Source organism: Opisthocomus hoazin, chromosome 4, assembly GCF_030867145.1.
Source record: "Opisthocomus hoazin isolate bOpiHoa1 chromosome 4, bOpiHoa1.hap1, whole genome shotgun sequence".
Lineage (NCBI taxonomy): Eukaryota > Metazoa > Chordata > Aves > Opisthocomiformes > Opisthocomidae > Opisthocomus > Opisthocomus hoazin.
Genome location: NC_134417.1, coordinates 68,970,806 through 68,996,065, shown reverse-complemented (window position 1 = coordinate 68,996,065; position 25,260 = coordinate 68,970,806). Strand labels below are relative to the sequence as shown.

The following is a 25,260-nucleotide window of genomic DNA, read 5'->3' as shown; positions in this document are numbered from 1 at the left end:
GTTTTGACATCTTTAGAACTGACTACCTATGAAGTATGTATGACAACTTTAGAACTGACATCAGTGAAGTATACAAGTACAGGAATTTGAACATAACCCCTCCCAAGTTACATTTACAGTTGTTTTGCACAGTAAGATGCATGTATATGTGTATGCATATATATATATATATATAAAAATACTGTTGCAACTGTACAGTGTGCTTATTATATGTTGTGCTCATGGGTGGAGAGGAAGCAAAATTAATTTTTGAGGTTTTATGGAGTATTTTGTAAGTTTAGGCCTTCTTCACAGCAACCAATGCCATCACACTAGGTTAGTTAGCCAGGGTGAGTACCAGTCTACATGGTAGGATTTCAGTGTGATGAGCTTTCATGGAAAATGTTGTATTCTCCAGCTGGATTGCAGTTGTTTCTTCGTGAGAAGTGCTTAGCTCAAAGGGCTAACAGAGTACTGACTCTTCACTTCTGCAGCAGCTTTCATAGCGTCTTCCTCTGCCAACTAGAGTCCTACTGCACAGCAAGCATGTTCTTGAATATGAGAAGGAAAGCACTTCTATCTGAACTTGAGAACTTAATGTTTGAGTAAATAAGCTGTCATTGTGCTTGTTACTTCTTCTCATTGTTTATATGTGTTCTTTAGAAAGTGGACTCTCATGTGACCGTCATATTTTACGTGTCCCTGTGTGTCATGCAGACTCATGCTTACCGTTATGCCTCCTGAGAAGCATAAAAACATGACAGTAAGGTCGCAGAGAATTGTATTTATGATGATGAAGAGAATAAAAAATACTAGATTTCAGGCTTCTTTTTTTTACCTAGCAGTCAAAAACTACTTCAGAAATAATTGTAAAAATTTCCATTTCTGGTGATGCTGCAGTAAATGAGCTTTACGTCATGATGGTTTGTTTGTTTGCTTTGATGAGTTGGGGTCTTTTTTGGGTTTTGGTGGTTTTTTTCTCCCTGTTTGTATGGCAATTGCTCCTATGCTGGTTTTCTTTCCCTGTCTTGGGACTTGAGCTGTAGTAGTTACATAAAAATGATGACAATTGGCAGTAGATAAATATATTTGAAAAAAAATCCTGGTTTTAGCGTAAATAATTGAATATGCCTCTTCTTTTTGTTACAGAACGATTTACCCAGTACAGCCCTAAAAACCTTAGACAAGCATGGAATAAGTAAGTCTTCTTTTTTTTTTTACTTACTCCTTTGACTCTTCAAGGATATGATTCATGCCAAGCTGCAGTTACCATAGTTAGTTTAGAATGGCTGTATACTTTTTAATTACAGGACAAATGTAGAATTACTGAAGTATTATTCCTTCCTGCTTCTGCCAGTTCTGCATGTTTTTGAATTGCCAGTTCCCTGTAAATAGAGAGAAACTGTATAATGTTATATTTTCTTCTTGGGAATGTCAGTTGGTAAGTGTATTGAGTTTCTTGAGAGATGCTGTGTTAATTGCTTTGGGCCATCAGTTTTGAATCTTGTTTTCTCCGTGCCACTTCAATAATTAAGAGACTTTTAAACAGTGTGTTTCTAATCAACTTTTGAGTGTTGTTTCCACATAATCATCCCCTGTTGCCAGGTCCATCTGGCCATTGCTGTGAGCTGATGACCATACTGTTGCATATTTTAATTATCATAACTAAAAAAAGTCGACATGAATTTACCACCTTTTATTCAACTTTTAATGTTTCCTGAATTTTTTCACATTTACATCAAATGGACACTGATATAAAGGTACTGTGCTCAAAATCCAGAAAGGGTGCCTAGTAAGCCAGGAACGCCCAACCAATCATCTGTGTAGAGTTTACTAGAAGATTTCTCAGCGCACGAAAAATCTTTGTAGACAGGGTATCTGCGCAGCACTGTATTGAGTGATTAACATCTTTTATATTTTGAAGAAAGCACATACAGATTGAGTTGGATGGGCAGGGTAAGAGCTATGTCAACAATTTGTCTTGCCAGAAAAATTGTTAGAATTTTTCTCTACTCTCTTTTGACCAAAATTTTTTTGCAATAAGCTAAGCCTTTGCTGCACCAGCATTGCTGTTTTCTTTCTGATACTCATTCCAAATTTGTTGTTGGTACCAACTGGCTGTCTTGTTGGTAGTCTAACAGGGAGTTCAAGAGATAAATCAGCAGGAGACTGAAGCATCTCCTCCTCCAAGTTCACCACTGAAGTTGAAGATACAAAATGTTTTGGTGAAGGAACTTTCTCATTATAAGGAAAAAAAGTTACTGGTAGAGTAGAAGTCCAAATCCTTTTTCAATATCCTAATTTATTAGCAGTGGAGTGTGTCTACAGCTCTAAATTTCATAGCATGGTCGCTTGCCCAAGATGTGATGAGGTTTATACTCACTTTGCCATTCCATTATTTCTTCTCCATCCGTTCCTTCCTGAACCAATTTGGTCCAGTGTTTTGGACCGAAGCACAACACCATTTTTCATTTGAAAAAAAAAAAAAATCTTTTGAAATTGTGGTTAACTGAGAGAGGAGAAATCTCATAATGTAGCAGATTCATAGTTAAAATTAGGTGTTAGTTGTTGGATGTGATACCATCAATGTTTACCCTTTGAGCTTGAATTTGTATTTCTGCAGTGCCAGACGTCTTTCATGACCTTGTAGCTTGCTCTGCATTACTACTGGATCCTCCATGGTTAGGAATAACTTTCTAATTCCTGCAGTGAGACACATGAAACTGGCACTGAAGCCAGTGCAGGCTTTCCCAAAGGTTAAGTGTCACCTACCTGAGTTAATTTACTTTCAACAGCCTGTAGAGAATTTCCTGGCTTGTCCAGTTCAGACTGGGAGCCTAATTTAGTGGCTTTCATGGAAGAGTCCACCTCATATGTATTCTAGAGGGAACAATGGGAAGGTTAGCTTCACTTATAGCTGACTTTTGTGAATATCTCAAACAGTTTTGCCAGTTCTTGTGATTCTTGAAGGCATCTTGCAGTGTTTGACTGTACCTCAGTCTTACTGCTTGGAATAATGTAATTCCCTGAAAGTCACAACTTTCATTTTATGAAGTAAGTCACTAGAATTGTCTCTATTCTGTCCTTTAACAATGAACAAACTTGCAAGTTCATTTTTTCTTTGAAAGTAGTTAATGAAATCTAAAAGCTTGGAAGAAGCAATTATATTACAACATAGGCAATTACATCTGGATTGGGAAAAAGGGACAAGGAAACTAATACTGATGTGAATGTGCTTGGGGGCATCTATATGCGTAAGTAATGTGAACAGATACTGGCACGCTATTCCATCCATTCTGCAGGCATGGACTGAGTGTTTGTCAATATTTTAACAGCAGTTAGACCCAGCAGTATCTCCGGTGTATGAATAAGTACAATAATAAATTTGAATCTAAAAAGTTGATATCTTGTGTTTCCTTCAAGAACATTGCATGAAATTTTTGTTTTCATAAAACAGAAAAAAAGAACAAACCCCAGTTTGCTTAAAACAAACCCTCAATCTCCAACACTTCATAATTGACACAAATTATGATCACATCACAGGCTGACTCAAATAAGACCTGAGCATTTTCATGTCTAAGAAACCTCTTCAAAAATATTTATATATTTTCAATGCTCCATGCATAAAGGATTTGCAATTTTTCAGCATAAATGAAGGAACTGAAAGACCGAAAGCAATGACAATACATAGAGTTCAGCACTTCATATGTGTGGTTCTACTATAATAGGAAATATTCAGTGCCTCAAAATTATGTATCATTTGCATTTGAAATGTAAAGGATTTTCTCTTTTTCTAGTGTAAATCTTTGTGTGCTGTATTAGACTGCTGTTGCTTGCACAGCTGTAGTTAAGGATGTATAAACATTTCTGTTATAGACATCACATTCCCAAGGGTTTATAATTCCGCTATAAAACTTAACACATGCACAGACTGATTCATTCTAGAAATTTTCTTTTTTTATTAGCATGTTTCAAAAAGCAGCAATCTCTAATCTGAAAAAAAAATTCCTTTTAAACCTCTTGATTTAATTTCTTGAAGACTGTTAATGACACAAAAATGTGCCATTTGAAATAGAATTGTTTTAAGCGTAGTTGGGATAAATGTGAGACCTAAGATGTGGAGAAAAGCATATAGCCTTTAGTTTTTAAATAGGTATTTTTGTTTCAAATACGTTACAGAGTTACTTCCTCTGACATCTTAGTGCCTTTGAAAGATACATCTTAAAGAGTAATGCTTATGGTCTTGGAAGGATTTACATGTGTGCTTGAACTTCTCTGAGGTGAAGTCCTGTTGCTGCATTTTATAGAAGGGGGATTGAGATACAAAGAAATTGAGGAATTTGTCACACAAAAACTGCCATAGAAACTGTAAAACAGAGCTTGACATTGAACTTTGTGCTCCCAAGTCGGAAGAGAACACCTTTGATTTTCTAAACACAATGAAGCTTTCACCATCTACTGTTCTGTCTTTCAGGCACAGTCTGGCCCTTTATCTTGTTCGTAGGTATGTTTTGAGGTCCTGGTGTGGAAGAGTGAGAGTATGGGTTTAGAAGTCTTCAAGGAGCCTTATCTCAAAACGTACATTGTAATTCAATTTATGCAGGGAGAGGTTACTAGAAAGAAGACTAACGCTTCCAAGATCTACAGAGCCAGCTTCAGGTCTGTGAGGCAGAAGGGACAGGGGCAAAAAAACTCCAACCCCAAACCCTCCAAAAAGCACAGATGGTAGACTGGGGGCAAAATAATTGCACCTGACTCACTAACACCGTCTTCCATGAGATGCGAATTTTAATGGCAGAGCCAGACAATGGAACAATGATGGACACAAGCCAGTAGCTCTTCTATTCCCAGTCTAACTGGTAATTGGCTAAAAGCATGGAATGTAATAGCAATGACAAAGTGAAATCCAGGAGGCGCGTTATACAAGAAGCAAGATCCCTAAAATTCTTAAAATAGAATTAGTCAATATTAGAGGCTACTTTTGGGAAGTGTTTGAGGGAAATAACGTGACTATCACAGTGAATTAAGTTATTTGGAGACTTTAACACTTAATTTCTTCACTGATTGTTGAACTACCTAAAGATTATAAAGAGATAAGATGGGATTTACAAATTTTGTAGGAAATGCTTATAATGATAGGAAACAAAACTTGCATTGACAGTTGCTTCCCTCTAGTATGAAGCTTCACATACATTGCATGACCTAACATATTGTGGAATGTGATTATAAAATACTGGTCTAAAAAGAATTAAGATGTGGTAATCTGATCTTCCTACAGAGTTCATAATGAATTATATTTTCCCCTATTTTTGTGAACTGTTCTGTTCAATTGTCTTTACACAATAAAAACCAAGACCAGCTCTGCCTTCAGAATTCAATGCAACCTGTTTCAATTTGCAAAAGCTTCTCTACGATAATAAACCCTTACAGAAGAATAACAAAAGAGAACTAATTATTCTTGTGTATATTTGGTAGGATATAAAAAGCTTTTTCAGATCCTTCTGTCATAATGGGTTGCATTGTGAGAAATTAGCTTGGAAAGAAAAGGTGCAGGTGAAAACAAATTCTGCTCTGCATGAATAGGACTACTACTTCATAATTCCCAAACATGGCAGTATTTATTATATAAGTAAGACTTTATTCTCCCAGCTAGTCTCACTACTGGGGATTTCTTCCTCTAGCAGGATGGCCTCTGTACTTGAGACCTCCCTTCCTGCGACCAGAGTGTTTAAAAGTTGCATTCCAGGATGAACTAGCCTGTTTTGGGGCTGTTATTCAGTGAAAACTTCCTGAAGAAAGCAAAGTGAGTGAATAGCGATGAGTCCATGTATTTTGAGTCTGTATTTAATTCCAAGCATGACACAGGCTATGGAATTATTTAGAGATGAGACTTTGGAAGGATTTTGGGGTTTTTTGCTTTTAAGAAGATCTTTGCCTAGGTGGGGTTTTGACGAAAGACAAAATTCTCTTCTAATTGTTGCTTTTGTCCCCTTCACCTCCTGTCCCTTCACCAACATGGCTCGTTGTAATGTAATCTGTAGTGCCACTGAAAAAATATTGAAGCGCAGAAGGAACAAAAAGCTTTATCATTGTGATTGCTAAAACCTTTCTGATGGTTAAAACTAAGCAACAAGGATTTAAAAGTATACCTGTGCCAAAGGTGGGGTCTGTGCATACAACTGTGTGCCGTTGGCGTGTGTTGAGGCAGCTGTGGGCTGTCCCCTCCCTCGCGCCTGAGGAGTGGTCGGGAGTCAGGCTGGGGCAAGCAAGGATGGAGACAGGATGCCAAATGAAAAGATTTTCTTGAAGTCTTAGTGATTTAGAGGCAACAAACCTGCCTCTGTCTCCTGATGATTTGCAGTGATGGTTCTGTACTCAAAGAAACATTGTCAATTTCCAATTTTGTTTCATATTTCCCATAACTACCCCTTCATCAAGCGTCATCTTTTGCCCAAGGGACCTTGGACGTCATGTCATGACAAAACCCACATTAACCAGCAACACAAACAAGAAGTCATTTACCAGACAGCAAATTTATTACACTATCTTCGTAAAAAAAAAACCAACTTCTCCACGGGCCGGCTGAGGCGCGGTAGCTGTGGGCCACGAACACGCATGGGCGGCGTGGGGGGGGCGGCAGCACGGTGGTGCCGGCGCGGAGGGGAGCGCTCGGGCCTCGGCCGGGGGCCCATGGGCCTCGGCAGGTTTTTGTTACAAATGTTTTCCCAGCACTGCTGTTTTGTTTATTTCACCACTTAACGGGGTTTATTACATTAATTTCAGGGCGGTGGAAGCTGCTTGTTTACACTCAAGTGCTTTTTTGTATGTCTGCTACCGTACATTGCCCCCACTTAGTGCCGTTCTCTGTGTTTCTGGCAGCAGAAAGGGGCTCAGCTACGACAGTGCAGGGGGCAAAGTTCTCAACCCAGCCCAGGAAGGGTTAGTGCGAAGCTGAAACACACTGCGGGTTTTGTCAGCTTTACTGGAATGAATTGTATGATGCTGACTGATGCCAATGACTGAGAAAGATCTCTAGAGTTTCTGTTTATCCTTTTGCCAAGTTTAAAAATTCTGTACAGTTTATATTTGAATGTCCCTTTCAAACTGGAGCAACTGTAAATTGCTGAAGTGTTACACCTTTTAAAACTTTGGTGGAAGGTTATTCCTAACAGACCTTGTTGACAGAATGTTTATCCTGACATTCAATTTATTTTTGCTTTATTTTAAATTCCCCCTCTTTTCTGTTGCTAAGCTTTAGGTATTGTGTTACATCCTCTTGGCCCAGTCAAAAATATTAATAAACCTCCTAAACTGGACTACAAAAGCCTTTGTCCTCTTTTTCAGAGCACTAATAACTCTGTGTTGTTTCATTAGTAAAATTACGTTGTTATCCTCCTGTACTTTTCCCATCCATGACAGCTGTGAAAACACATCCCCAGTGTACGTGGGTGTTTTTTCTTGTCTTCTGCAACACTTAATTCAGTTTCTGGCATTGGACTAGAGTTTGTTGGCACTATTATCTCTGAACCCATCCATATTTTGAGTTATTTTTCCCTAGAATTAATTGTTTGTAGTTCCCTGTGCTCTATCTTGTTCGTAGATTTTCTGCCCATAGATCTCAGTTCTGTTAGCCTCTTTGTACTAATTTTTTTGTCTTCTATGGTGTTTTCAACGTCGAGTTTCATCTAAGAATTGATTCAGTATGTAGTGTATCCCTTAGTAGTCCAGTTCATTAATAAAGATGTTAAATAAAACTGTGACTAACGCTAATCCCTCTGGCACACAGCTGGACACTTCCCTTCCAACTCAGTACATTGCCACTCATCATTACCCTTCGCTTATAGTCTGTCAGCCAGTTTTCAGTTTATGAGATAGTGTATCACATCCAGCTCTTGGGAGTTTGTCCACAGAGCAAGATATTTAGAGAAATTGTATCAAATATTATCTCTTGTCACTTTGTTCCACCACTGATTAAGTGCATTTTTTAAAATAATAAATTTATCTGATGCCTTGTTCATTAGTCATCTCTTCTTTTGATTGCCATTTTGTCTGACGTTTTTTCCTAATTTTGCTTCCGTATTGTTGATGTTTTGTTTCTGTTGTCTATATTTTGCTTCTGTATTGTGTGTCAATGTCCAGCAAATATTTGCCAAGATTCCCTTCTTTATTTGAAAACCAGAAAGGAAGTAGGTCTATACATATATGTTTTTAAGTCTAGTACAATACGATAGAATGCAGAGGAAAATTAGCTGATGGTACAGTAACTGATCCACAGTAGTAAGCCTGTAAAGAGAAATGAGGAAAGAGAACTAACTCTCCCTGTGTAGATTTCCTGGAAAAACTTTTAAAAGGTGCTTTACATTTGTTAGCTGTCCTCACTAATTCCTTAAGAATTCCTTAAGCTATTGATACGTATATCAGATAGATATGTTTATTTGGTGTTTCCAGGTACGATTTTTTTTTCAAAGTATGTTCTTCATTAACGTTTTTGAGTACTTACTGATCAACTCTTTTCAGATGTTTCCAGTTGTTCGTTCTCCTTATGCATGCCAACGTTTTATTAATTTCTCAGAATTATGTTTTTGGTAGTCTGTTACTCATATGTTGCCATAGTGTCTATGTCCATTTCTTGGTTTGAAGTCTAATACTTTCTGATCAGAGGCACCAGGTATCATTATATCCTCACATTCCTCATTCTGCCCTCTTCCTGGAGTTCTGTACTGTTGACCTCTCTGCTGAAATCTTTCTTGTCCAGATAATGACATTGAGGACAAAATTGAGTCTCTCAGATGCATTTTAAAAATATTTGAGGAATTGAAGAAATACTGTGAAGGCAGTAATATGAGTGAAGTGGACCTTACTGCTGGGTCTCTCATTATTTGTATGTAGCCATTAAAGGCAAGATTTCTCCAAAATGAGAGCCAAAACAATAGGCACCTTGAGAATTGGGCTGGCATTCAAATGTGCTTAGTGCTAAGCAGCCACTGTTGGCTTAAGTGGCTTGATATTTTCCACTGCCTTTCGTCATGTGTTACAGATAATTTTTCTTTGACTGAACAGTTCCTTTGATTCTCATCTTAGGGTCTCAGAAATGTATGTAATTTTGGGAGATGGTGCAGACAGGCAAGAAGTGTAATAATATGAATAATGCTACTGAGTTTTGTCACCTCTGCAGATAGTTTAAGCCAATCTTAAAACCCATGCCATTTGGCTCCGTTGCCAGCCAAAGACTTACAGACAGTAGCTGAGGTTTCTGCAGAGCTACAAATATCACTGAATATCTTTGCCTTAGACAAATACTTATTTTACTGAATTTTATGATGATTTGATGTGGGTTTTTCAGCGTAATTTTGATCACCACCTTTTCTGTGGGAGGATGGTGATCATACGTATTCAGATATTACCATTTGTGAGAAACTCTTGTGATCATCTCCTAAAAGTCATTGCAATTTTGTCAAGAAAATCTTAATTGCTTCCTTTCCTGCATTTCTGGCTGTGGCCTTCATATTCCTGACTTCTTTCCTGCCATATCACAGAATCACAGAATCACAGAATGGCAGGGTCACCTACAGCAGGCTGCACAGGACCTTGTCTAGGCGGGTCTTGAATATCTCCAGAGAAGGAGACTCCACAACCTCCCTGGACAGCCTGTTCCAGTGCTCCGTCACTCTCAGAGTGAAGAAGTTCTTCCTCATGTTCAGATGGAACTTCCTGTGCTTCAGTTTGTGCCAATTGCCCCTTGCCCTGTCACTGGGCACTACTGAAAAGAGTTTGGCCCCATCCTCCTGACACCCACCCTTCAGATATTTATAAGCATTTATATGGTCCCCTCGCAGCCTTCTCTTCTTCAGGCTGAACAAGCCCAGCTCCCTCAGCCTCTCCTCATAGGAGAGGTGTTCCAGTCCCCTCACCATCCTCGTAGCCCTGTGCTGGACTCTCTCCAGTAGCTCCTCATCTTTCTTGAACTGGGGAGCCCAGAACTGGACAGAGTACTCCAGATGAGACCTCACTAGGGCAGAGTAGAGGGGAAGGAGAACCTCCCTCGACCTACTGGCCACACTCCTCTTAATGCACCCCAGGATCCCATTGGCCTTCTTGGCAGCCAGGGCACACTGCTGGCTCATGGTCAACCTGTCGTCCACTAGGACACCCAGGTCCCTCTGCACAGAGCTGCTCTCCAGCAGGTCCGCTCCAAGCCTGTACTGATGCATGGGGTTGTTTTTCCCCAGGTGCAGGACCCTGCATTTGCCCTTGTTGAACCTCATCAGGTTCCTCTCTGCCCAGCTTTCCAGCCTGTCCAGGTCACGCTGAATGGCAGCACAGCCTTCCGGTGTGTCTACCACACCTCCCAGTTTGGTGTCATCAGCAAACTCGCTGAGGGTACATTCTAACTCTTCATGCAGGTCGTTAATGAAGAAGTTAAACAAGACTGGGCCCAGTACTGACCCCTGGGGGATACCACTAGGTACCGGCCTCCAAGCCGGTATATATAGGACAGAGAAACAAGGTTTTTTGCTTTTTCATGCAGTTTTTTTGAAGTATTTTTGCCAAAACATGTGGCTTTTGAGGAGACTAGTGAAAACAGTGATTTTTGTTTCAAAACTTGATGTTATTTGCTAACCAAAAAGTTTTCATAATTAAATTTAGTAATTTCTTTAAATAACCTAGTTTAGAAAGTTTGACACTCTTGTTTGACAATTTGTGAAAAATGCTGGCTGCATCCAGATCATCATGTATATATGTTCAGTGCCTGCTTGACCTGGGTGTCAAAATGGGAAGATAGGAGACAATAATCTTCGCTGGTGCATTAAAGTGGAGAGGTTAGATTATGTATCTTCAGCAACACACTGTGAATAACAAGCCTCAGCATAGGGCTGGTGCACCTGGCATTGCTGGAGGGCAAAGAGGCAACTGGTTCCAAGGGGAACTGACCTTTCTCTTTCAGGCATTGAGTCAATCCCATATCCTAAGGCACACATTCTGTGTTAAAATTATTATAACTCTCCTGGTATTATGCTGAACAACAGACTCTGGTGAAAATCTATGGGAAAAAACCCCTAAAATTATGGTGATGGTAGTTTGTGTATTGTTTTTAATTAAGCCTTTATAGGAAATACATTGTGTAATTTTAAAAGACATAGTCAAAACAGTGAAGTTGTTCTCTGATAAAGATAAATTTAATTGAAGTTTAAAATAAAAAAATTTTGAAATGTTGTTTGTCTGAATTAGCAGTTTGCTGGATACCAAAATGGAAATGACAGTGTTTATCACTAAATGATTCCTAAACAAACTGCATCCTTTTAAATAATGTAATGTATAATACAGTGTATATCCACTGTCTGCTACCTCAGCTGAATTTATATGTGTAACGTCTGACTTACAAATAGACAACTTTCTGTTAAATTATTCACATCTCATAATAATTGATGTAACAGAGTTGATCTTATATTGGAGCATATTTGATCATAAATTCAATGAAAGCAGCCACCATCTTTGTGATGTTTGTCCAACTAAATCCTTCAGTGAATAGAATAATAAAGATACCAGCTGTGTTTGTTTTATGATCACTGCTGCAACAGGAGACTGGAAATACAAATGAAAAAAAGCTCTGATTTTTCATATTGGATTTATAAACTTAGAATCTTACTGCAAAGAATTAAAATGGAAAAAAATAAGATTTTTACTTCTGTCACATTTTCATAGATTTATTATTTACTTTTTTGTTCCTATTGTTTAGGGATCTGGAATAGTTTTAAACTATTGCTGTTGTTTGGACACCCAAAATCCAAGGAAATCTTATAAAAGCAGATGAAATTTACGCTTTTCTCTGTGACACCATTACAAGTTAAGAACGGACCATCATTTTTGTATTCACTTCTTTGGCTGGATTCTGTAGCAGTCTTAAAGCTGTGTTTACTACTGTATACTGTTAGTATGTCTCAAACTAATTTCACCATCCTGACATAAGAAATCATGCTCCAGATTATTATTGGTCTTCCTTCTGCATTATGACTTTTGTAGAATAGTGTTATAGTCCTTTTATTTCTTTCATATTTGATCCTTAAAGTGCCCTTGAGTCAAGCTTTATTCTGCAATCATGAGGGCATGAATCTTCCCTGAGATGTTGACAGCTAGTGTTTGGTGAATATCATTTTTCTGTCAGATACAGCCTGCATCTACACGGCTAACTAAAGTAGAGCCAGGGACTATCGCCTGGCCCCGAGGCCATGCGGCAGACCTTAGCTACAACTGTACTGAGTAACACTCGAGCATGCATCTCCTGTGGGCTTTATGTGGTCCCCTTGCAGCTCTGCAAATGCAATTGTTATTTTTGGGGGATGCTCAGTATTAGTTTTTTAATTCAAAATTTCCAGAATAACGTAAGACCCATGTTGCAGACCACAGGAACTGTGTTTTCTAGCAAAAGACTGAAGGTAATAATTTCATCCCCTTCTTGTAGGAGCCTGGTACATGCCACCTTTTGGGAATGGTCCCTGGCGTGGGTTGTTCCTTGAACTGCGTCTAGGAGTGGTTTTGGAGAGTGCTAGGTGGCATGGGACAAAATAATCCAGGAGCCGGTGTGGACACTCAGTAGTTGAGCAGTCAGTCTCCCTAGCCCTGTTTAATTTGACGATACAGGGTTCAGCCGAGAGGTTCTTGCTGTTCCCTGCCCTGTGCACACCCAAGCATATTCCCAGTGAAGTTTCTCCTCTTACTGTAATGCGTTGTCACCTAGGCCTGCAGCTTTAGGGATCGTTCTTATCATTTCTTTCCTATGTCATGCATCCAGACTGCCATATACATTTTACAATTTTCTTTGCTTTCCAGCTTTTCCAAGATAAGTTTTTCCTTCCCCAACCAACTCTGTCACTCAGAATTTGGTTATTGTAATACTCTTCTCATGTCCTCTCCTGACCAACGCCCTTCCTCAGATCATACAAAAAGCAATCAGTACATTCAGTTTATTTTTTTGTGGATTATTTAGCTCCCCTCCCAACACTGGCTGTTTCACTCCATCATTTCTGAGCTCCTTCTTATCCTTTTCAAAATCCTCCATGATTACATCTCTTCCTCTCTTCCTTCACAAAGCTGTGTATTTGCTCCTGTTCTCTATTCTTATGTCAGTGATCCCCTTACTCATATTTAGGCCGTCTCCAGTCCCCTAGATAGTTCAGACTCACTCTCAACTGCTGTCCTCCATTCTGGGAATCAGATGGGCTTGTGCCTGGGTAGTGCATTTACCAGTTGTTTGCAGTCATTTTCTCCACGCTTCTTGTTCTCAGTTTGGAAGCTTCTAGGACTAGTCTTTGTCTGCCCCAAATGAGAAGCTTAACATCCATTTAGGACCCTAAAATGGCACCTAGATGTTTATTTACCTGCCTGTCCCGCTTTGGTGGCAGCACACATGACCAGATGTGTTGCAGAGCTCTGTGGATTCCACAATTCCACGTGTACAAAATCTTTTGAAAATCCACCTGCTTATTGTGGGTCATTAGAAGTGGCATGAGCTCTACTGGCAGTCAATTTTTAGTGCTGGCTGGCTCTTTGGGAAATCTGACCTTTAGTGGTCACTATTACAGATAACAGTTTTGATTTAGTTCTTAAATCACCTATGCTGATTTGTGCCTAAATAGCAGTAGCTCCCTGCTTAGCTGTCTCTCTTTCATGCTACTTTGACAGGTTAGGATTTTCAAAAATAGTTCAGGTTTGAGTCCTTCCCTACTGCAAGCCAATTTCTGAGTGTCAGAGAGCGCTGCATCCTCACACATATACAAGTACGTGCACTTAAAATCCACATATTTCAGTAATTGGTAGCTAAAATATATGAAATTTGTGGTTTGGTCATTCATCTCCAACACTAGGTGTTTTTTCCCTGTTCAAGTTCAAAGTCAAATGCAGACTTCTTTTAACAGATTGGCACAACTGCATTTGTCTCTTAACAAGTATTACTGCTGTTGGTATCAGGCACTGGATTTTCAGTCTGCCACCTTCTCCCTACGGGAAGATGATCTATTGTTCACTTTAGAAAGTATCTGTCCCCTTTAATGTAAAGAGAAATAATGGTGTGCTAATTCATGAGGGTGAATCTAGAGAAGGAATTATGCCTTCTGCACCACGATGCTGGTGCGAATGTGGCGTCCTATCCTGTGTTCTCTTCTAACGTCACCTGAGCCAAGTACAGGAGGGTCAGGGACCTGCAGCTAGTTCTGTACGATGTAAGTCTGTCTAAGTATCTAGGCGTAATAATACATAATATAGTATTTTTGCCTGCATAGCTTTGAATATATTGCTCATATGCTGTCATTATAACCATCTTGGTCTCCTCCTCTCGATGTTTACTAGTGCTTCATCATTTCCCTCTCATGTCTTAGCTTAGAAGTATAGTTGCAAAAAGACCAGGATGCCTACTTGTACGTAATTTCTTAGTCTCATTGGGTTCAGCCAGGTGACTCATATGCATAAAGTTAAATACCTGAACATGCCTGGGGTCCATCTTCCTGAGCTTCCTAGGCTTAGGGTATTCTCTCTGCCTCCAAATCTCTATCCAACTTTAATGAGCTGTATAAATAAATATAAAGTACTCCTATTCATTACATATCCATAAAAATGTATTTTATTAGCTGAGAGGTATACAGTAATAGAAAAGATCAGACCCATCTGATGTTTTAGGGAGCTGTGGGAGGACAGGACAAGTAGCTCCTTCCAAGTGGTTGATGGATCTGAGGCCCTTGCAAGACGGGTTTGTAGGTTAACTGTGATAAGTGATCTTTGGCTTCACTGACTAAAGCGAGGTCACCCTTCTCGGGGCACTGCCTGCATGCTGCAACCTGGCAGCAAATTCTTGTTGAACTACTGGGCAAACAGACCAGTTCTTGTTTACATTAGAATGAAATTAAGACTTCTCAAACCCAAGATGGTAAAATGCCAGACAAGAGGGCAGAGATTTATAAAGCAGTGCTAATGTTCATTTACTCGAAGTTAGTTTTGTGTTTTTTTCAGTTTTCAAAAGGGAATAGGTCCAAAAAGACAGCTGATTTTTCTTTCTGTAGTCATTTAATAAGGGAAAATAGGGGAAACTTTGTTTACTGCCCTAGTGGCTGCATCCACTTAACAAATTTGAGATTCAGTTTGGTTGTTTTTTCTTTTGAATGTTTTTTGCTTGGATTTTGTTGGAGAGAAACAATCCAGGTCATTGAGGGTGGGAGGGGGAGAAGCACGGAGCTTTTTGTGCCAAAGGTTTATTTCAGTTATTTCTGTTTTTTTGGAGGGGGGTTTATTCCCTCCTTTTCTATGGCCTATGGCCAGCCAATGAGGAAATAAATATGTGAAGAAAGAATGCTATGGAATGTTAACTCCGCTGCCGTATTTTCTTCCTTTTATCATGCCCCAAGATTCAGTGAAGTTGATATAAATTTACCGTGCCTTCTTTTAAAAAGCATAACAGAAAGGCATTCTTCCTTTAAGAGTCAGACTGTAAAAGGTGATTTTCTTTCACTCAGTTTGGTTTAAGCCTGTAAAAAGCATTAAGTGAAAAATCTGATATATTTGTTAGGGCATTTATTGCATTACTAACTTATATTTTCGGTTCTCAGTGAAAGGTTTATAGCGAACATAAACCTTGAAGAGTTTTTTTCAGGATTAAAGATACATTTTCTCCATTTTCTGGTGAAATAATATCTCATAAAATGATTGGAATGTTAGTAATTATTTTTAGCTCTTATTTATTTTCCAAGGATATTCTGTTCATCTTGCAGAAGTGCATGAAGGCAGTCTTTAAAAAACCACTCTCCTTGATCAGAAGATTCATGCCCTTTAAAGAATTTCAAAATAATCAAAAGCTTTTAATGAGATGTAGCCACCATGTTGTTGTTCTTCGTTAATTACACTTACAGCAAGCAAAGATCTTCCAGTAAGCTATAAAGCTAGCATAAACTATAAATCTCTCATATTCAGTAGCAGTCTGTTGTGGTGTGATACACTATGTCTTCCATAATTAGTATCTTTAGGACTGGGCTAATTGGGATGATGAACAATTAAAAATGCTGAAAAAATTTTTTAGGAAATACTTTCGGAAATATCTGTATCTGAGAAACTGCTGAAAACTGAGTGAAATAACATGAAACACTTCAGCTATTCTTCTTTTAGTTTAGAAGTAGTTGTGGTTTTAAGCGGTAGCGTTACACTGTACCCAGCAGTGATGTTGCCTGGAATATCACAACCTCAGAATTCCCAGGAATTAAGGAAGTTACGTGAACATATTACAGGAAGCCACATTCTTAATAGCTTAGAGTATGTTATCACTGGACATATATTGTATATTTGTTGTTTAAATAACCTTATTTTTCTTCTGCCATGCAGACTCCATAGTTCTTGCTTCATTTGGTGCTTCAGCATATGTTATCCTGGTAAAGAGATACCTAGTATCAAATGTAAACCTTATTCTGTATAAAATGGTGTAGAACAAGCAGGGGAAATACCTGCAATATTGTCAATGAGCGGTATTGGCTATCTTCACGCCCTCAGCTCTCAACAGTTGGCACTGGGTTTCTTTGGAAGGTTTCATAGCCCAGTGTATTTATTCTGAGGCATCAGAGCGAGAGCTAGCCTGGGTACCTGTCGAGCTATAGAAGGACAAAACCCAGGATACTGTTAAGTCTGTTGTAAATTGACTGATTTTCTTTAAGCTTAACATTTAAAGCTCAAATCAACCAAATTAGATTTTTAAAGATGTTGTCATCTGTAAGGGTGTTACTGTTCCGCTTTCTATGTAAAGCAAACTTTTAAAGCTGGGTGTCGCAAGCAGCGTTGTGTTGCAGAAATACAATAATACATCTGAAACGGATGCTAAAACACATCAAATCTAGCGCAGAAGGAGTCAGGGAGAAATAAACTCATGTCTAAGTGTTTGTCTTGAGTTACATTCAGTGATGACACATACAAATAACTTTCTGATCCATTCATGACTGAGCTTAATGGCTGTTGTCTAATGTGGATTGCCATGCAAGGTTGGATCACTTCGTTGTCTAGCTTAGGTGTGACCAAACGGGGGCTCTGAAGCCTCACGTGGCTCAGCAGCTGTTTCACTAAGCATCTTAATTCTCCATTCTGAGAAGTTAAGGAGCTGCAACTATAATTATGGTTTACCTACTGGGTCAGTAGATTCTTTTAAAAATTTGCCAAGTGTATAAAATTGATATACCTAGAGGTAAATCTGTGTTAATTAAAATAGAAAAAAATAACCTAGTTGCCTGTATTGTTAGAACCTTGATTTGTTACATTCACTTTTTTTTTCATGAAATGCTATTCGTCTTAGCCGCTTTCAAGCTAATGGCATCTGTGCAACTGTCAAGTGAGAATTATTTCAGATGGGTCAGGGTTATTGTTACCTTTCTGGAATACACTAAATGAACTTGCCTCTACAGCTTTCCAGATGGGGCTTTGACCTCTTTTAGATCTACGTTAACAGCAATACCGAAGAATCAAACACCAATAGACACTTTTAGTTTTGTGCAATATCAGTGGATACCTATAATTGATTGTCATGGCTTTTATTTTAATAATAAACATTTTGACCACCTTTTCAGTACTTCAACAGCTAAGACTGCTGATGCTGTGGTATGGTAAAAGGTATCAAACTAATTTCTAAATTTCCAATTGGATCGTTTCATGCACTCTTATGGAAATTGTGAGGCTCTGAAGACTGTGGAGTGCAGTGTTGTGCAGGAGCACAGAGCAATGACGGATGCTGGGAGCAGTATAACCACGTTAGCACAGGACTTGCCCCAGCCTAGCTCACTGAAGAAGCCTGAGAGGTATGTTGCACTAATGTGGCAGTCTTGCTCCAGTGAGGTACCGAGCTAGATGGGTGCCATTGAACCGATGGCCTAGGGAGCCTGGAGACCATACTTTCCCACCTTGCATGTGTAGAGAGCTCAGTGTTTCTGAATGTAAACTGCTGCCCGCACCTCAATTTGGGAAGAGCAGGAGGGGTGTTTGGAGACATGCCTCTCCTAAGGAGTGTGAGCAAACCAGCACAGCGTTAGGACTGCTGTTGGCAGCCCCGTGCAGGTGTGGGGGACAATCCCAACACTGAAACGTGGTTCCTTTGGCTGTGTTTGACTGCAATGTTTGCTGTCTAGTTTGGCTTGAAGTATCTCTATGCTGTTCTGTAGAGCAAATTCTGTATTTCGTGGTTGATCAGCAACAAGTAAAACCCTGCTTCAGTGGAGCCCTCAAAAGCTTTTGTCTCTCTTTGTTCATCAGTTTCAGTCCTCAGTACCCTCTGTGTAAACACACCGAGAAAAATGGTAATGTCTTTACTGCGTTAGATTGTTATCTTGAGGTGCCGCTTTATGCCTTCATCTGTATCAAAAGCTCAAAGCAGCGCATCAAAACTTGCATTCACTTGTTGCGGTGGTTTCATGATGGCTGAATAAACTCTACAACAGCTCCGTGGAAGCACACCAGGCGCGTTAGGGAAGCGGCTCCCGCACGCTGAAGCTGGCACGTTGGGTCTTTGAAGACGGTAGGTGTTCTCGGCATGGCTGTAACAGCACAAAAGACTGTTGATATTTAGTGAAAAGGAAATATTACTTAAGGTAGGCCCTGCTCCAATTTGTGTGCTGCGTAGCTGCTGCTAGTAGGGTCGTGCATATATTCAGAGGTGCAAACTATCAAGACACACAAGGGCATGTCTGTATCAGTTTTGTGTCAGAACTCAGGAGAGGCCTAAAGCCTGGGCCAAGGGGGAAAGATGCCATCCTTGAGCAGAATTGGGTGAAAACAGGGAATGTGACCCTCATGGCGGTGCTATGGTAGGTGGGATGCCACAGGGACCGTACAGGAACCCTGTTGTTAAGGGGAGCACAGTGTCCCCTGCAAAACCAGCTGCGAGGAATGGCCTGTCTGATTTGCACCAAGATGTGAAATTTTTCATTTATTCTCTTCTTGCCATTAAATTTTAAACTCTGCTAAATGGTGTGATCGTTCAGGTTAACTGTGGTTTTGTCTTTCAGCACTTCAGGTTGCAAGGGATTACTTAGAATAAAGAAGCAGAGCTGAGGTTTCCAAAGGGAATTAGGTGCCTCACTCCTCTAGGCCATGCTGTAAATGGCAGTCAAGAAATGAATTAATGACACACTGCAAGAGTTGTAATATGCACAGTAACGATTTTTGCTTTGGGAAGTATTTACCTCATGCTGTTACGAGTATATAGACAGCATATTATCTCCATTTGTTTTAATGCCCATTTGTCTTAATTATTAATGTGAATTTGAGCTGCCTTCTTCGTTGCATTTAAAAGCAAATCGCCCCAAGTTCAGAAGTTCACTGCACATGCCCAAAACTATTTTCTTCTCAAGAGCTTAAACCAAACTTCAGTGATCTTGGTCATGTTCTGCTTGACCAAATACTGACCTTCCCCTGCAGTGGAAAGACATTTAACACTGTTTTCTGAAATTAAATCAAATTCTTGTAATCCAATGAGATTTACAACTGCTCAAGTCTAGTCAGATTCATATATGTTTAAAGTGAGACAGGTTCATATAGTGTTTGCTTTTGTTGAACTAAGGCTGCATATAGTGTTTGGGATTAAGCTGAAAATCGACGTGTTTCACAACTGTCATCAGAGAAGGTCTGTAAAAATATTCCCAATATTTCTCGAAACAATATCTACGTATTATTTAATACTCATTGCCAAAGGTTTCTCTGTATTCTGCTGTACACCACGTTTTCTGAAAGTATGTATGCTGTCATGGCTAGTAACTATTCCTCAGTGATTAGTATGACAGTAAGTGAAGCGTGAACATTGAGACTTGCCATATCGTGCATGCCAAGTTCCTATATGGCCCAACTGCTGTGAGACAAAACATGCTATTATGTTTTCAACACAAAGCCATATTGTATGAAATTCCATCCTGTCGCATATTGAAGGAGGTGTATTTAAAAATCAAATCTTTTTTTTTCTTTAGTTTTTTTTGTTAACTTTTCTGTATTAGATACTTGGACTACTGAACCCCATCAGAAAATTCAGCCTTTGTCCCTATTGAGGAATCATATTTCAAACTTACATCAGATAAATTGTTAATGTTTTAAGGAAGAGATTTTAAAGAGACTATTGGCAAAAAAAGGGAGGGGAAAGAAACAAAATCAAGTGTTCTGATGTTCCAGACCACTGAGGTTACGCACTAAATGGGTTTCTTCAAACAGTTCTGACATAGGAGATGTAATTTAAATACTTGGTCATACAGTGCATTTTTCAGAAGTAAAAGAATAGGTTGTCCTTAAACAAAGCATCAAAATTAGTCATGCATTCCACTAAGACATCAGTTTTAAGACTGACAGCCTTAGGAGCCCACATGCTTATGCCTTTTGCAGTGTCCACTGATTTCCAGAGGTGACCTTTGCAGTAGACATGGGTTTTGGAGAAGAATATTTTTCATTGCTGTGGAAAGCTCTGTAAACAAAGCAAGAACTTTGATGTAGAAATTTAAAGATACAGGTGAGGCTAGCTAAAAGTGATGATTTAATCCAAGAGTTACTTGGATGATGTTCTTCAGCCTGTATTAGACAGGAGGTGACACTTGATTGTTACGGTTCTTTCTGAGTTTAAAATCTATAAATACTTGGGAACGTAATACTAGTAGTGTAGCAACTGGAATCTTCAAAGCACTGTGTAAACAACTAACACCCGCCCCCACTACTACTCAAGAGTATTGTCAGGGCAGGTAAGTGTAATAATTATAGCAGATTGAATGATTTTTGCAGACCGTGCAATGAATTTAGTCTTTCTTCTAATTACTAATTATAAAACAAGTTCCAATTTTGACCAATTTATTGACAATTATTTCATTAGTTGATATGATTATGTTGCAGTCCTAGATATTTTTGTTGGGTTTATACTGTGTTAATGTATAATCTACAGATTTGATACTTATATTTGGCTTCTTCATTGATCTCAGTAAACTGGTATCTTTTCTGTTTCTAAACTGGGAAGGTGACTTTGGCATCCTAAACTGTTCTTGCTCAAAATGTTTTCAATTTATGTTAGTTAATCTCACTTTCTTGCCAAAGAAATCTTTGCAGTATGCCAGGTACTTTGGTGACCATTAATACAGTCAAAATGTTGGCACTACTCTGTTCAGGAGCACCAAGGACCTAGGGTGTCACCATCCATAATTTCACGTGTAATTCAGAATTCATTAATGTTTTAATGTTCTTTTCTCATGCTTTGCCTGACTTAATTAGCATCTTCACTATACCCGTGGATCAGCTAAGGGATGGTACAATTCTTATAATGGAGGGTAATATTTCGCTACTTAAATTTAAGTGACCTCATTTTTCTGACTTAACAGTAACTTTCATTCAAGACAGAGCAAATTTACTATGGTTCTTAAAAGGATGCATCTACCTCTGTGAGGGAAAAAATATGTTGGTGAAATGATTTGCCAGGACCTCTGAACAAATAATTGGTGCAGGTAGGATTAGGACACAAGGAAGGCCTCACAGGCTCAATTCTCATCGGTCCATGGGAATTTTGGATGTGTAGAAGAATTAATAACAATTCTCCATGAGTATTTACCCTTCCTTTTCCTTTTTTTTCATTAATTTTTCTGTGTTCTGTAATGAACTTTCCTGTAATTTTCACAAAAGTTTAATGAAGCAATTTCTACACGTGGGTAGTTTAAGAAGTCTGGAATGAATCTAATTTATAGTCTAATTTATAGGCAATGACTGTTTCATTCAAAATGCCTTGATTTTGTCATGAACTGAAAATGAAAACAGAAAAAATGATACCCATCAGAAACACTGGAGTTCATCTTATGTTTAACCTGGCATAGTAATTCCAAATCCTAATCCTGGGAATTCTGTAAGATTATGGCTGATGAAAAATAATGTCCTCAAGTAGTCAGCACTTCTAGGCAATTGATGCCTGGGTAATTTCTGGACAAATATCCTGCCGGTTCTCAAGAAGAGATCAGATAGGCACAGTATTCAAAAATTCCTATCTAGCATACAGTTGCTAGAAATTAAAAAGACAGCCAGTGGCATATTTTTTGAATCATTACAAATATCAGCATATCATACGTATGCCAGCACATAATTTAGTAGAGATGTTTTTGACTTTTAAATTTATCTTTTTTTTCCATACTGAGCGTAGTATGGGCATGGACAAAAAGTTGTTCCTATGACATTTGTGACTTAAAGTTCTCAGTGTAATAACAACATTTTTTCGTTTGGTGTTTTCAGAGTTATCTCTTCTGTGTTGCAGATATAGTTTTCACCTGTGCGTACACTGATCCTTATAAATTATGCCATGTCAGCCCAATATAATGTGAAAATAAAAGAGTAGCTCTGTTCAATCCATCTTCCTTGAATGGTTTCCCAGAAAGTCCACTTGAGCTGAACAAAAATGAGTATTTGCATGAAACGTGCTCTAGGATTATCCTTTCCCGGGATGGAGGTGAGGCTGACCGGCCTGTAGTTCCCTGGGTCCTCCTTCTTGCCCTTTTTGAAGATTGGAGTGACACTGGCCTTTCTCCAGTTCTCGGGCACCTCTCCTGTCCTCCAGGACCTCTCAAAGATGATGGAGAGTGGCTCAGCAATGTTTAGGAGACAGCTGTAGGTTACTAGACCCAAGTCACATCTCGACGATTTCCATTTTACTCTCTCCCTTCCAAATCTATTATTTTTACTTTATATTTTCTTGTACTATTCCCAAGCACAGAGCTCCCGGTAAAACAATGAATTTTCTCAGAATTCCCTTGGTAGCATAGAAAAGATAATTCACTTACAGTTCAATGTTTGCGTTGCATTAACACCTGATGAAGAGTCAGCCCCCTGCTGTGTGCATATATGAAAAAATAAGAAGTCAGTGCTTCCTGAAAGACAAATGCCTTTATGAAACATGATGCATGTGTTGCGTGTTAAGTGTCACTGGATTTTAAAATTTGATACTTCACAAAGTTATGTGAATACTGCTGTTATTTTAAGCTTGGATTTCATGGGTTTAGATAGTAATAATCATTTGTTTCCAGCACAGTAAATTTTCACTCTGTCAGTATGCTCCAGTAAAACATAGATGGAAGAATCAAAACAGTTGCTTTCAAGATGCTGTTGCTCGTGATGCTTTAGTGTGCTAGGCAGGGCATATGTGATATGGTATATTATATGCCCAGCATTTGTAAAATTTGTATGAATTTTGAGCTGTCAATCCAGAAATAATTCATTGACTCCCTAACCCATGCAGTATCTTTTCTGGTAGTTCTCCCAAATAGGCTTTGTCTTTGTCCTGGCAAGCAGGACTCGGTGTTTCAACTGTGCTGACTGCAGATGGAATTAGTAAACAGAATAATGAGATTGTTTTTGAGAATAACCTTCTTGTTTGCGTTTCAGGCTGAGCTATGTGAATCATGCGGAAGATCTAGCCTCCAAACTACTCCAGTGTTTCCCAAAGAACAGATTGTCAGCACAGGCAGCCCTGAGCCATGAGTATTTCAGTGATCTGCCCCCACGGCTATGGGAGTTAACCGATAGTGAGTATAATCTCCTCTGAATCAATTAAAGACAAAGACGCTGGTTTATACAGATGCATGCATGTATGCTGACCCTCACATGCAGGCAGCTCCATGGACATACACAGCCACACACAAAATACATGAGTGCATTTGTGTAGTTTGAAAATTATATAGTTAGCTTGACACGGGAAGAAATGGATTCTTTTTTTTTTTTTTTTTTTGCTATCTCTGCTCTGCAGTCTGCAGCCAGCTATCTTTGTATTTGGTAATGTGTGCAGCCAAAAGAATTATCTGAATTGTCATAAAGCAAAAGGAAAAATACAATTTACATATTTAGTGCTTTTCACTTTATAGCATACAGTACTGCTTAACTAGCTGCAGCATACAGGATAAAAATCCGGCTGTGTTTGATCCACAGAATCTCTATCTGTTATAACAGTAACCTTTAAGAAAGGACTTGGCATTTGGAAGTCTGTGAAACACAAAGTAGACAATCAGTTAATTTGCTGAATTAGACTGTGTAAGAAGAGGATGGCAGATGATATTGTTAACTAAGAATGCTTTCATTATTTACATACATCTTTTTATTTCTTTTATTAAACAAAATGCATTCCAGTTGGCTTGGCAAAAATGTTCCTATCATCATGTATGTTGTTAATTATCTCTTTAGTAATTGTAAATCATTAATATCATATATATGTCCGTATCTTTTTCCAGTATTAAAAGCACACTACTATTTACTCTGGGGAAAAATATTATCATGCACAGTAATTTTAATTCAGAGAAGGTTCTGTTATTGAAAATAGATTTCACAGGGGAATAACAATCAGCATTTTGCTTTAACTCAATGTGTTGAAGAGAAGCATGCTTGCATTAGAATAGCATGTTATTTTCTGCTTTCAAACACACATCCATTAGCAAAAGATCTAAATCCAGTACTCTGAGGCAGAAAGTTCAGAGATGCAACAATGGCGTGTGTGTGTGTGTAACTATGGCTGATTTATAAGTTTGCTTGTAAAAACTGAGCTCCCTTTCTGAATATTAATCCACAATAGGTTCTGTTTACATCAGTGTCAGTATGAAAACTTTGTCTACCAAAAGTTTCTCTCTTCCATCATTGACAGCTCTAGGAGTCACATTTTGAGCTGGTTCTGTGGCCTGGCTGTCCAAGTACCCTAATCCCCGAAGAGCACTCTCCCATTGGTAGAATATAAACACTAAGATCAAACTAGCACCATTAATTTTTGTCCATGACCGGCTCTGTCATAGGCCTGTGTCCTTGCTCTGCAAGAAGATTCCCAGATTCCTCCTCTGCCATGCTAACCCACCACTCAGTTTGCTGAAAATTGAAAGGATGCAGTGTAAATTAGGGCTGCTGTTGAAAGTCTGCCTTTGCTGAAACAGATGCAAAGAGAGTCATTTCTTCAGGAATAACGAAACATCAAGAATGCCAGTTCATTTATCCTTTTTCCACTAAATGGAAAACAAAAATCACTCCGCAGTGGTGACATCTCAATCATTCTGACTGTGTGATTTAGTCTAGCCAGGATTTTGAATTCTGAATTCTGCAGTAGTACTTTTCTGTTAATATGGACTGATTACCCACTTGCCACTTAGTTTATCAGTCAGTGGTTAAATCCAGTTCTATCAGTGAAGTAAATGCCTACACATTATCACTCTGCAGCAGGCTGCCAACAGAGACAGTCTTGTCCTAGTCATTAACAAGCACAATGTATGCAGAACACCAGAGGGGAATTAAAACCAC

General features: G+C 38.9%; 1 protein-coding gene across 5 annotated transcripts in view; it reads left to right on the top strand.

Annotated features, from left to right (window-relative positions):
- CDK14 (cyclin dependent kinase 14) overlaps positions 1–25,260 on the top strand; it is a 320,879-nt gene that overhangs the window by 230,482 nt on the left and 65,137 nt on the right. For all 5 annotated transcript variants that reach the window (XM_075419363.1, XM_075419365.1, XM_009936147.2 and 2 more), the window contains 2 exons: positions 1,129–1,177; positions 23,374–23,513. In XM_075419363.1, the coding sequence (XP_075275478.1) occupies positions 1,129–1,177; positions 23,374–23,513 (189 nt within the window). The remainder of the gene's footprint in view (positions 1–1,128; positions 1,178–23,373; positions 23,514–25,260) is intronic.